The sequence below is a fragment of the Argopecten irradians genome, chromosome 7, assembly GCF_041381155.1.
Source record: "Argopecten irradians isolate NY chromosome 7, Ai_NY, whole genome shotgun sequence".
Lineage (NCBI taxonomy): Eukaryota > Metazoa > Mollusca > Bivalvia > Pectinida > Pectinidae > Argopecten > Argopecten irradians.
The window spans coordinates 35268566-35281947 of NC_091140.1; the positions used below are offsets into that span (position 1 = coordinate 35268566).

General features: G+C 34.9%; 1 protein-coding gene across 12 annotated transcripts in view; it reads right to left on the minus strand.

The window, feature by feature from the left end:
- LOC138328266 (LIM domain only protein 7-like) overlaps positions 1-13382 on the minus strand; it is an 84631-nt gene that overhangs the window by 34169 nt on the left and 37080 nt on the right. For all 12 annotated transcript variants that reach the window (XR_011209176.1, XR_011209177.1, XM_069274984.1 and 9 more), the window contains exon 5: positions 2090-2135. Coding sequence is in view for 10 of the 12 variants with exons in the window: in XM_069274984.1 (XP_069131085.1) it covers positions 2090-2135 (46 nt within the window). In the remaining 2 variants the exon portion in view is untranslated. The remainder of the gene's footprint in view (positions 1-2089; positions 2136-13382) is intronic.

The window sequence follows — 13382 nt, forward strand, 5'->3', positions numbered from 1 at the left end:
AGGGTGGGACAGGCCAGGAAACAGGACAGGATGGGGCTGGATAAGACAGGAATGGGTGGGACAAGCCAGGAAACAGGACAGGATGGGGCTGTATAAGATAGGATAGGGTGGGACAGGCCGGGAAACAGGACAGGATGGGGCTGTATAAGATAGGATAGGGTGGGACAGGCCAGGAAACAGGACAGGATGGGGCTGGATAAGACAGGATAGGGTGGGACAGGCCAGGAAACAGGACAGGATGGGACTGTATAAGACAGGATAGGGTGGGACAATCCAGGAAACAGGACAGGATGGGACTGTATAAGATAGGATAGGGTGGGACAGGCCAGGAAATAGGACAGATTAGGACTGGATAAGACAAGATGGGGTGGGAAAGGCCAGGTATATATCCTCTCATTAGCGATTGGGGTCATAATTAAGACCTAACCTCACCTTCATGTGACTGTGTTAGGTGAGTGTGTCTGTTTCTGTGTTTGTGTTGTTGCTTTGTTAAAGAAAATGTGTCCATTGGTGATGTTCATGGTCATGTACAGGTTTTAACATACCCAGGTGTGCATCTATGTAAAAAGGTCATGTATTATGTGGTGGTGAAATTTGTTAACAATTACTTGTTTAAATGGATACTGCTAATGAATATATACAGATCCAAATTATTTATGAAATTCTGGGCCCAGTTCCATCAACAGTCCTTAACTTTAAGAAATTTCTTATCTTAAAATTTACATTAAAGCATTTAGCCTTTCAATTTAGGGAAAGTACCAAAGTACTTAAAGTGAAAGAATGTTGAAGAAACAGGGCCCAGGTAAGTATCCAGTTATTTTGTCCTAAACTTTCAATATTTGGCCAGTGTTCTAAACTTTCAATATTTGGCCAGTGTTACATTAAATATATACAGACCCTGTGTACAGTTAACTATTGAATTTAATCCATTCACCCTGAAATGTTTTAATGGACTGTCCCTGGTCTTGAAGTAGAAGAGTCCAAATTGTTTTCAGGGGAAAATGAGTTAAGGAAAGCTGCTTATCCAGCTGATCTAGCCACCATCTATAGAGATGAATAGCTGTAGTATCCAAACCATGTTCGACCTTGAATAATAATGAGTTTTAACTCCTAAAAACATCTGTTACTTCACAATGGTAATGGCAAATTGATATGATAAATTGCCAAAAATGATATTCTCAATATATGTAACAGGGCTTTCATTTTTACTGCTGATTTGGCCAAAAAATATGAATGTTTTAGTGTGTATTCAAATGGGCATGATTATCAGCGAGGAAGATCTTCACGGTCCACTCTCACATCAACAAAATGCTGATTATGTGTTGTTATACGCATACGAGGTAAACATCTTTTATGTAAACACCAATAGTATATCACTGACGCTTACTGTTTGGATATTTTTTCTTTTTTTTTTTAAAATGTTTTATAAATATATTTTAGAACTTTAAGAACTTTATTGTAAAGTTCAGTTTAGTTTTTGGTTTTGATTTGTTTTAATTGTCCTATTTATAGTAATGTTTATGTGATAGAGGAAAGCCAAAGTATCCAGAGAAATACCACCAACCAACACAGGGATCAATCTAGCTCTGATTTATTACCGTTTATGGGTAAATTTCCCCTCAAGGAATGAGTTCCCCTCTGGTCTAAAATTCCCCTGAAGATTGCAAAATTCCCCTTTTGAAGCTAAAAAATGACCGTTTTTGTAACAAAATTTCCCCTGCGACTTATTTTTCATTATTTTTTTTAGACTTTTGTTTGCAAATTTCTTCATATTTATCATATAGCTACTGCATATTTTATGATTAACTCAAATTTTGTATTATTGAGCTCAAAATCTTGCTTTACTAAATCTAAAAATAAAATTAGTTGTTTAACAGTACTTTTTTGTCAAAATGAATATAATTTTGGACCAAAATTAGAATATTCAAATTCCCCTATATTTCGCCAAACTTTTCCTCTATTTTGAAAAATGTAGTTTCCCCCCAAAGCCTAGATTGATCCCTGGAGGTGCAATATTCCTCGATCCTTATGTATTCTGTATTACCCAGGACAGAGCATTAAACGAAATGGTGATCAAAATTATACTCACATTTCTTGCTCGCCGATCTGACTCCTGTTTCAAGATGTGTTCAGAGCTGGAAAAAGAAATATTTGCTTTAGTTTTTTCCGCCAACAATTGAAAATTTTCATGCAATTCACTATGCAGTTATAAGGAAATAAATCCATACATGCATGACCAGTAAAACAAAATTCTACTTGTCTGAAAACATCATGAAGACCTGTATACTAATATAAACATGCCTTATTGAGTTTGACATGTTAAACTGTAATTTGTTCCATAAAACATTGTTATAATTCCAGGAATATTACTGGCAGAGCAGATAAGCTGTCATAGACTGGTTGTTTATGTTGATCTATACCAAAAATTTACACATCGCTATAAAACATCTTGTGTAACATTTTCAAATATCAGAGGTATAGTTAGAATGTGATTGTCACAATCATTAATACAAATTGCTGCTCTCTACCTATATAAGGCCTCCAATATGTCTGAGTGTCAACTCCTAATTGTGGCAAAGTGGTTATAAGGTGTCAAAACATTATATTATGAGCCATTCACTCCTAGGTCATGAGTACAGACCTATTTTTGGCAAAAACGGTTGTCAGATAACAGCTGATTTTTTTCTTGTAACACTAGATATGTCTCCACCACCGAAATTCAACAAATTTAATCACGCAACCATGTTTTCATCTATGAAAGGTAGATCAGCATTTCTTTCAAAATAGCAGTGAGAGTAATATTTAGAGAGAAATACTCTTTAGGAATTAAACAGAGACATTGTATAATAAGTAAAATCACAACATGCTATCCATTATCAATATCATTAAAGATTAAGTTCCTATTTACTGATAATCCCTCTGGATTAGTATAAATATCGTAGACATAACCTGTAAGATGATGTAATACATAATTGACCCACAGAAGTCAACATGACCCACTTCAATCATATCAACATTCCAGTAACAACACTATAATATATTAACCTAGTTCAGTGATACAACCCTATAATACACTGTGTAATTACTATCCAACATCACTTTGATAAGTCTGCCCTCCTCTTAATCCCCTGATATACATACTCAAGTGTTAGCTAATTAAAAATGCATCAGATAAAAAAATTCTGATTACATTCCATTCACACAGGCCACATCTCACCCCAAGGGAATTAATTATAAACCTTAATTAATATCTTAATACTCCGAGTTTCTCCGAGAGTTATTTATATGGAGGAAATCTATAGCGTATAATCATTATAGCCCTGTAAAGACAAGCAGCTACAGGCCCTTGTGTACCTGTGTCACTCACCTGTCAACATTAAATCACAGGTCACATAATCAGTGTAAACAATAAACAGGTAAGAAAAAATCTACCTGAGCCTGTCATATCCCTGGCGACCTGTGTTCCCTAGAGTACATACACTGTACAACATCAATAGGAATAACTTAGTAGTGCTACACAGCATTATTGTTTATAGCTAAGGAAGAGCTGCAGGTGATCAGCAAAGGTGGAAGGCAAAACTCTTTATCAAGGGTTTCCTTGGAGGTATCATAAAGACAGGCACAAGGGCAGATCCAGAAGTCAAAAGAGCGCGGAGAGCAAGGTCAATTTGTAATTAAAACAAAAAGTGCATGAGCATATACCTTATAGATATTGTAAGATAATCAATCAAAGATGGGGGGGGGGGGGGGGTGAAATTCACAGGGTCAACACAGGGTCAATTTGACCCCGGCACTTCTGAATCTGTGCCTGATTCTAAATGTCCATTAATTACTACAGTTAAGGTCTTCTGAGGATGGCTCCCCGTGTGCATTGTGTTGTGTTTTGGCAGTAGTATATATAATTATTATAAAATGACAAAGATTTATTAAATCTTATTGTGCTATCTCGGTGAAATATTTGCTGTCAAAAAATCAACCGACATATCCATGTCAGTCATATTATAGTGACAATACGCAAAAATTAAAAAATAAATACTACTGAATTTATTGACATATTTAACGTAAGAGAGACGATCTTTTATTTTCTTTCTGTTTGCATATATTTACAATAGTTAAGGGTAGAGAAGCGAGATGGGGGGGGGGGGGGGTTGGGGTAAAGGGGTGGGGAGTTGGGGGTTAGGAGAAGGTCTGGGAGGAGGAAACTTGGAGAGTGAAGGGAGGAAACCAGATATTTCTTTGTGTGAAAAAGAAAATCAATTTTGCTATTTAACTATGACTGAAGGAAGCTCAAGTCTACTATAATACAGACAGTTAATCTTCAACAAAATTTTGACATTCTTTGTTATCTCTATATCAGCTAAGGTGTGGCACAGATCTAATGATATATAGTCTAACACAAAACCAATCAGACAATAGAACTATATTTATTATGCAACCTAATTAACATTAATGACCTATTAGCTCATCAGAGTTGTCACTATATACATCACCAAACCACATAATTATCTATATCGACTTCCTGTCACTTAGTGTTAAGTCATACAAAAATCTTGGTGACACAAGATTCCTTAATTTGAAATTAAGAATGATTTCATATAATTTAAAATTTCATAAAAGAAATATTGTCTATATATACAAAACGGTCAGCTTACCTTATATCTCAATATAAAGAAACATTGGAGAATATGTCCATTAGTTACAATAATCCCAGATGTATCATGGATATCGCATTAACACACCTTTCCTGTCTAAATTGAAGCGTAGTCCCTAATATGTCCGTATAAAAGAAATGGAAGTTAAAAATCCGGGTCTGTGATAACCAGAACAGCATGTAAGCTTTTACTAAACCAGTTCGCAGGTAAACAACGAAGGTATGTTCAATCCTTAGCTGTATGGCTAAGTATAGATATGTTAACGAGACTCCGGCTGTACAGGTAAGGCAAAGCACAGGTAAGCCGTGCCATAATACATTCTAGTTCGCCTGCCCAATAATGTCATACTAAACTCCCTGTGTTTGGCCCCGGATCAAGTCCAAACAATTGCGGACAATAATATAGCAATGAAATAACATAGGAATGTTGATGGATTATGGAGGTCGTGCAAACAACCGTCTGCATATCCGTTACCCCCGCCGCCTCCGGTACAGTAGCCAGTCCTAGCTATTTACATCAATAGCAGAAATTCCTCATCTTCTTTATACATACTGATTGACTTTTTCTTTTGACACAGAAACCATGATTAATTAAACAATATACACTATCAAACTCCTCTTATACCCATCTATCAGGTATTTTAACAAACTCACATTCTCAGAATGTTCACGATCCTGCGTCGTACATATGCATATGAATGTCAATGAATGGCACTTGTGTACAAGATATTTTATTATTAAACATGATAACAATAAAGACAATCGGGGTGGAATGTATGTACACGTGTGGGTGACTTCACAACTATAATATCAGTAGGGTTTTAAGACGCTTTGGCCAATAAGTCAATTCTACAAATGAGATTTAGTTAATCCTGTCCAACACCCGGTGGCTAAACAGTTCACATTGTGTCGTGTTTCACGGTCTAATATCTGCTTTGTTTCCTTCTGGGGAGGGAAAACAGTTCAACATATACAACTATATTGTATTCAACCTGATATAATACACAGGGCAGACTGACATAGCCAGACCATGGGAACTTTTTGCTGTGAAAGCAGATCTTAATTTTCAGTGAGAAAACAAACGAAAAATTCACAAAAACACTTCAAATACAATGCTACAGTAGATATTATCTCCCCAACCTGATTGGGTCATGAGCTTGAAGCCAATGCAGGGCAGTTGACTGGTACTGACTGCTGGTCAGTGATTTTTCTCCTGGTACTCTGGCTTTTCTCCACCTTCCTAACCTTTTGCATACTCTTCACCTCATAAACCTAGCATTTCCTTTAACATCCCAGGCTGTTAATTTATAATAGTATATTAAACCAACCCTGAGACCAAAACAGACCCTTCCACCTCCTCAGAGAACCTGTGAGGGGAAAATAAATCTCTTTCGAGTATCAAAGATATTGTCATTCCAGCAATTTTTATTAAGATTGGCAATGCCTTTGAAATTTTTAATCTAATGCAAAACTAGCGTTGCTAGTGATCTAAGTAATAATTTCAACAAGTGATCCCAGATCTTGGCGCCCACCAAAGAATGATCTACATCTGACAATAGAAAGTTTATGTCTGTTTTTCAAACTTTAACTACTTACTACATAAGAAATTTGAGAAAGATCCTTGAGTATATACTTTATGAGATATAGTGGTAACAAACTTATGACGGACGGACGGACGGACGAACAGACGGGCGAACAGATGGACCACAGACCATGGATGAAACCCGATTTTAACTGCCCGTCATCTGATGATGGTGGGCTAAAAAGCTCCTAAAATATTGCTGACAGAACTACTATCAGCTGGAATTTGTCACAAGGGTATATTATTATGCCATTATTATTGATATAGAATTATGAAGTTATGGTGGCATAGCGTTTAGAATAAAGAAACAAACTTGTTTGTGTCAGATTTAGTTCATATAAATGTCTGACATTTTGACACGTTTATCTTTGTTGAAGAATCTAACAGAATTCAAGTGTTTGAAACGAATTTAAATTGTTTGTAAGCTAAACAATGGACAAACACCTAGCAGAAAAGCCTGACAACCATATTACCTTAAACCGCTGCTGAGGTTTGTAAGAAAATATCTGGAATGTACATTTTCTATTGAAAACATTTCGAATACAAAATCATCACGCAAAATCTAAACTTGAGCTCGCTGAGAAATGGAATAAAGGTGAGTAGATTAGTAATCTAGCGTGCCCTCATTTTAAAGTGTGTACATATTATATAAAAGAACTCATCTGAACGAAAACATTCACAATGTACGATTTTATCTCTGCCATTATCAAATATTGAATTCAAGGTTTTAATTGTTGTAAGCTTAAGCACCTCTTTTAAATGATCTTAAAAAGATTAATGTGGAGAACTTCAATGTTAATTTGAAACTAGTTATGATTACCAAAAAGATGCATTTCAACAAAGATAATAATACATAGTCAGATCCTGTATGGATGTAAGGATGTTTATATCATTAATCTCTAGTTTATACAATATATAGAATAAACAAATCTCTTTCTCAGATGAAAACTTGCTTATTTTCAAGAACGTGGAATACATATATTGACTACGCGCGTCTTGCAGCCACATGTCACATGGTTTTGCAGCAAACAGTGTTTGTTAAATTTATTTGTGGTATTTGCAGTTATAGTTGCCAAGAAAAAAATAAGTACAGATTTAAGATATATTCGAGTTACTAAAGGGTAACATAGATATCCCATGGGTGATTTCAAACAATTCATACAGCTATTCTTGGGTAGTATTAGGGAAGAAAAAAAATAAGCTGTCAGAAAAATTCATTTATCCAGTCAGCTTTTTTACGAAAAGTTCAGAGAGTATAAAGTAAATAAATCCATAATGAAACTGGAGAAACAGTAAAATTACAATTTTTATTTCAAGATCATGCAATCTCCACATTAAATACGCATTTTTTTAACCTGAAGAACCACATCGAGCCTAATACCAGATATATGCATGCCACATTCCTATCTTAGTTTTTTACTTAGTTTAACGTCCTATCAACAGCCAGCAAGGCCATTTAAGGATGTGCCAGATTTAGGAAATGGAAGAAACCCAGAGTACTCAGAGAAAACTCATCAACCTATACTTAATTAACTACCTGGGTATAATTAATTAAATTGTGTTTTCATAATGGTACAATCACCTGACCTAGGCAATGTACAATGACCTGGCTATATACTGATCAAAATTTAAATTTGATCAAGTAAACAATTTAAATGTTGCTTTTACTCCAGTAGTTCAAGGCTTCAAATGATATCTGTTTTGTGTTCATTTGATCAAATACTTATAATGGAGTGGAAACCATTGGCAGATCAGGTTATGGTCTATCATGAAGGACGTCCGCCTTTGACAAACCGATCTGAACAAGTTACAGATAGCGAAGAGGATGTATCTTACACACGAGACAAGTAAACAACTCGAAAAGAACAAGAAATGGTGTAATTAAAGAGTGATTTAGTACAGCTAAGAACTGCTTTTCATATAGCACTCTTCAAATTCATAGCCAGACTGACATCGGGTCAAGAGCTTACGAGACAGTTTAGAAAACCGTGTCTGTAGTGCAAGAAAGTACATAAGATGATAAATGACAACTCTTCAATTATCGGGAACATACTTCTGTGATGTTGTTTTTTTTATAAAAAAAATCTCAAAGTTTAGGAATTGCAATACTTCAGAAGTTCTAAACTTTAAATTACTAGTAGTATCACTGTTTCGTTGTATTGGCCTATATGTTTTTCGTAACTGTTTGGCAAAGTATAAGTATATATTACCGACTGTACTTAAATCAATGGGCCTTTTATCAACACTAGCTAGAGCATAACCAGGCATTGTCGATAAAATACCAAACTCCCAACGAGTCCATTCTTCCAAATATCAGTCTAGACCAAGCTATAGTAGCTTAATTAGCAGCCATACAATTAATTCTATAACGACCCATGTTTCTTTTATCTCGAATTACAGAGCATTATATGTATGTATGGCCAGGTATAATGGCCAACAGAACATGACGAAGACAAATGAAATTCTTATTCGTAAGAATCTTTAAAAGAAAAGTAATTTTTTTTTCAAGAAATTTTGTTGTGCTACCTAACAAAATAATTTGGTTTACTTATTTGTATGAAAAATAAAACCGGAAATAATCAAAACATTTTTTTTTCTGTTAAGCACTTTTCAATATTACGTATACATATATATCAAAGTTTTGACTGAAAGATAAAACCACATATAGTGCTAATGGAACGTCTATGTCACACCAACTCCAAATTTGTACATGACAGCTTTAAGTACCATGATAAATAGCTGTTACAGATATTTACTACCTACAAACGCGATAGACCGTGAAGTATGTCAATTTAATCTATGCAATTTAACTGGGTTTTTTTCATCAAAGTCTTTGTTTAAAAAGTTTTATATCCTAATTTCACATATAAAGGCAATAATGCATTTAATTTGTTAATTCTTCACTTTATGTGATATTAGCAGATACTCTTCCTTGTCTTTAGAGGGAAATTAAACATTAAACTTTATACAGCTATCAAGGTATAGTAATAAACTATCGAATTGGGTTGACATGATATAAATTCATTTACCTGGAAATCACTTTAAAATATTACTAAATGTTAAATATACTTTTAATCAATCAGTTATAAATTTGTTGCATTCCTAAAGACAAATCTGATTTACTAATTCATTGAGACTGGAACGGTTCATTATGAATTTTCAGGGGTGAAAGAGTTTATTTATTATTGTTTAAGTCCATAAATTTGGTATATCTAAAAGACAGTATGAACTACCTTATGACAACTATGAATGTCTATTACAGATTTACACTTTCACTTCCGACATAAATTATATCCCTGAATCATATCCTTCCTTAAGGTCTGCATGTTATATTACGTAGCACAGATGACAGGTGAGCTAACGATGATCTCCTGCACTTTCTGACTAATAATACCTGGCTACAGTGCACACTCAGCAATTTTTTCAAAATCTTGAAAACAGAGATTGTACACATTAATCTTGAGTGAAATCTTCAAAAGATCAATTACAAGTAGATTCACTTATCTATTACAACATTTAAGGCATTGCATAACAACAATTTTGAGAATTTTAATGAATCCCTGAGTATCCGAAATCAGGAGGTATTTATCATATACAGAGTTATCTGTTCTTGTGAGATGGTATTCAATGTTAATCTACTCCGTTTTTGCTTATATTACAGAGTTTTCTCCCTTGTGGGAAAGTTATGATTATGACATAAATAATTTGTGAGCGTGTTCTCCGAAAGAGATGACGTATTGCTTGCAAACACAAAGCATCACAATCAATACCTACCAACATGGCAGATAATTCTTTAATATGCAAAGACGGAACTTATTACTTCTGAATTATCTGCCCTTGTTATTGGTTGTTCTGATATAACAAACAATATTTACTCTGTCAAGAGCGGATAACTTGACTTTATCATTTAAAAGTGGTTTCAAGATACCAAAACAACATGGCTGAAGTACGATTTACCGTTAGAAGCAGTCCCACTTTCGGTAATAATTGTGATGACGTATTTTGATGTGATTTTAACCGAAGTGTAGGTGTAACAAATATCAATTCCTTCCTAATTGTTTGGATGGCTTGACCACTGGATGGCTTGACCACTGCTTGGAATATACCTATACACTGAGTAAATATTATGACAGTTTTGGAAGATGATCCATGAACAAGTTGTTCCGAGGCGATTATTACAGATTACACTGACAGGTGTATATAGCACTGATCTATTCTCAGCAGACAGGTGAATACATCACAATAATTATATTAATTACCTACCTAACTACATGCTCGTTAATCTAGACCTAGAATGTACGGCTCCTTTTAGATTGACTAATATATACATTAATCCAGTTATAATATATACAGAATATATTTATATGTACATATTAATCATAGATATTTAGGGGAGGTTGATATGGCGTGATGACCTAATCTGAAAAATTAACAAATGTTAATTAGGGGAAAAGCTCAAAATGTCATATTGAATGAATCACTTTTAAGATCCTCACCTTCATACCAGATATGGAATCTCATTAGGATTTTCTTCTTGAATTCTGTATGAAACTTAAAGGTTAAAGAATTTTTTGAGGTTGAACCAATAATGACCCTCATGGATCACTATAACTTTCTCTATAGTCACCGACAAAGACTTGTATTGATATAACGTATAGCCTATTAATATTGCGGGATGATATTTTCCTGATTTCTCAGGATATTACTATGACTGCAAAAATTTAATCCACAAAATATTGAGAAATAGCTGAACTGAAAGCAAGATCACAAAAATTTAAAGCCTCTAATTTTTTTTAAAATTGTAAAAAATGTTTAACCATGTAAATAAATGGCTATGAGGTAACAGGACTATATGGTTGATCTGCAAAGGCAATTTATCTTACAATGCATTATGGGATAAACATTTGGTACATCACACGCAGGATTTTTCACTCAACACGGTACATAGATGACGTACATAATGTTGAACCTGTACCTGGTTAGGAAAAACACCTGCCTGGTACCAACTCAGGTGGACAAAGAAGCTGTTCATAAACAATACACTAACTGACATTTATACAAACAACGTATGATTGACGACGAAAGCTTATAAAACATCCACTGTAAAGGGAGTGTAAAAGCTGTGCTAAAAAATGTTGGTGACGTAATATCGTCGGGTTAATTTGTGGCCTATCGAACATTCAACCAATACCGTCGAGCATTCACATTGGATAGTTACATCAAAACAGGTAAGATGAACTGAGACCCATATAACGCCAATGATACATTAAATCTCAATAAAGGAATCTGAAAAATACTTGAATTCACTCCAAGTTAATAAATATTTTTTTAGTTTTAGATACAACCAAACACATTAAAGCCGACATGGCTCAGTTGAAAAATCCCTTCGGAATATAAGCCTGGCAATATCCTGGTAAAATTGAGGAATTCTAGCCTTTAAATTCTATGCATTACATATATAGATCCCATACTCAAGTATAAACTGAACAGAATTTCTCCTGTTTGAACTTTTTCACACTTAATCCTGTGGAAATACAAGAACTAACATTTAAACACATAATGGATATATTGACACCCGATTATCCGCCTTAAAACTTACCACAAGAATTATATCCCAGAATCGTTCCTCAACACAAAAGCATCCGATCACCGATCTACACTGGCATTTAATCCACAGAAGCAAACAACATGACAATCGTTGTCCACTCTCCTGAAAACACTGGTCAGTGGTTGGCCGTACTACTTAGTATATTGGTCAGCGCTATAATCTTTGGCCGTTGCAGGTCCCGAATTCTATGCCGTGTTTCTCTGAGCCTAGAGTTTCCTGTTAGGTAACCTCAACTAGGACTGATTGATCACAGGTAGACAGAGGTACAGGTAACTCTCTCGACAAACACCAGCCAACTCCACTGCAGTTTAAAAGCAGTTCTGCACACACAGACCAGTTGAACATATATGAATCATACTGCTGTAAATTACCTGAAAAGAATGTACGAATGTTGCCCGGCTGACCTATAGAGTCTATGGAGCTACCTGTTATCCCTGTGTTACGCCAGAGACAATTAAACAAACAATACCTCTGATCACTACCCAATAATACAGTTTTCCTTTGACACCCGATATGTTTTCTTTTTGTTCTAAATCCAAACGTAATGTGGACTCCTTTGGTGTGTCCCGACTTGTGTATTGCGAGGGACGAAATCCCGATTACACAGTATACATGTGTCTTATTGATACCTGTATAGGACAGAGGCTCCCACGGGGGCTTAGGAATGTCGTACTTAACACACAGGTATATATACATTATATAGGTCTAATAAAGATTTACCATGACAAGTCACGCTTGACTGGAGCGACACACTGCCAGACATAAGCTGACTCAATATTTTTTTCCGAGGTAGAAAACATGTCTATATATACAATATGTTTGTGGTATATTAGCGGCAATCATTGTTTCATTATTACCGATCACCAATTAGTGACAAAGTATTACTGGAATGTTGATTTTTTTTTTAAGTTAACTTTATCTTATTCCTAAAAATGTCTTCCTGTTTAATTACCTGTTATTGATCATTCTATATAGATACAATTAATTTGTTGATAAAAACATTGATAGGGTACGTGTATACTCTATATTTACATCTATAATAGAACAAAAGGCAGTACATTCCAATAATGCAACTAGTGAACATTAAAATGAAACATAAAATGTGAACTGTAATTCCTTCCTGATTGGCCCTTAACTATCAACATGAAGCAATCTTCTAGCTTTTCTGTTTCTGGTATGTTTGGCTATGATGTTGAACTTGAATCTTGACCTCCCCTAATCTGATCAGGTTTTGACTTGACCTTGAACTTTAGTCATCTCTTAAGTTAAGTTGCTACTCCTAAACTGGACTTTGACCTTGAACCATGTTTTCACTGATATCCAAATTGCAAAGACAATAGAATGCACATTGGTTCACATCTTTTAAATTTGACTGATAGCCAGCATTTAAGTTGGGGATCAATTTGTACCACAATCTTGCCTGAAGAAGCATGACACCATTGAGACTTGCATATAACTAAGTAAAATGTTCATGCATTCAGTTCCATGATTCGAATGAGAATCTTTACCTGATTAAATTCTTGAACAGATTGTGCTGTTGA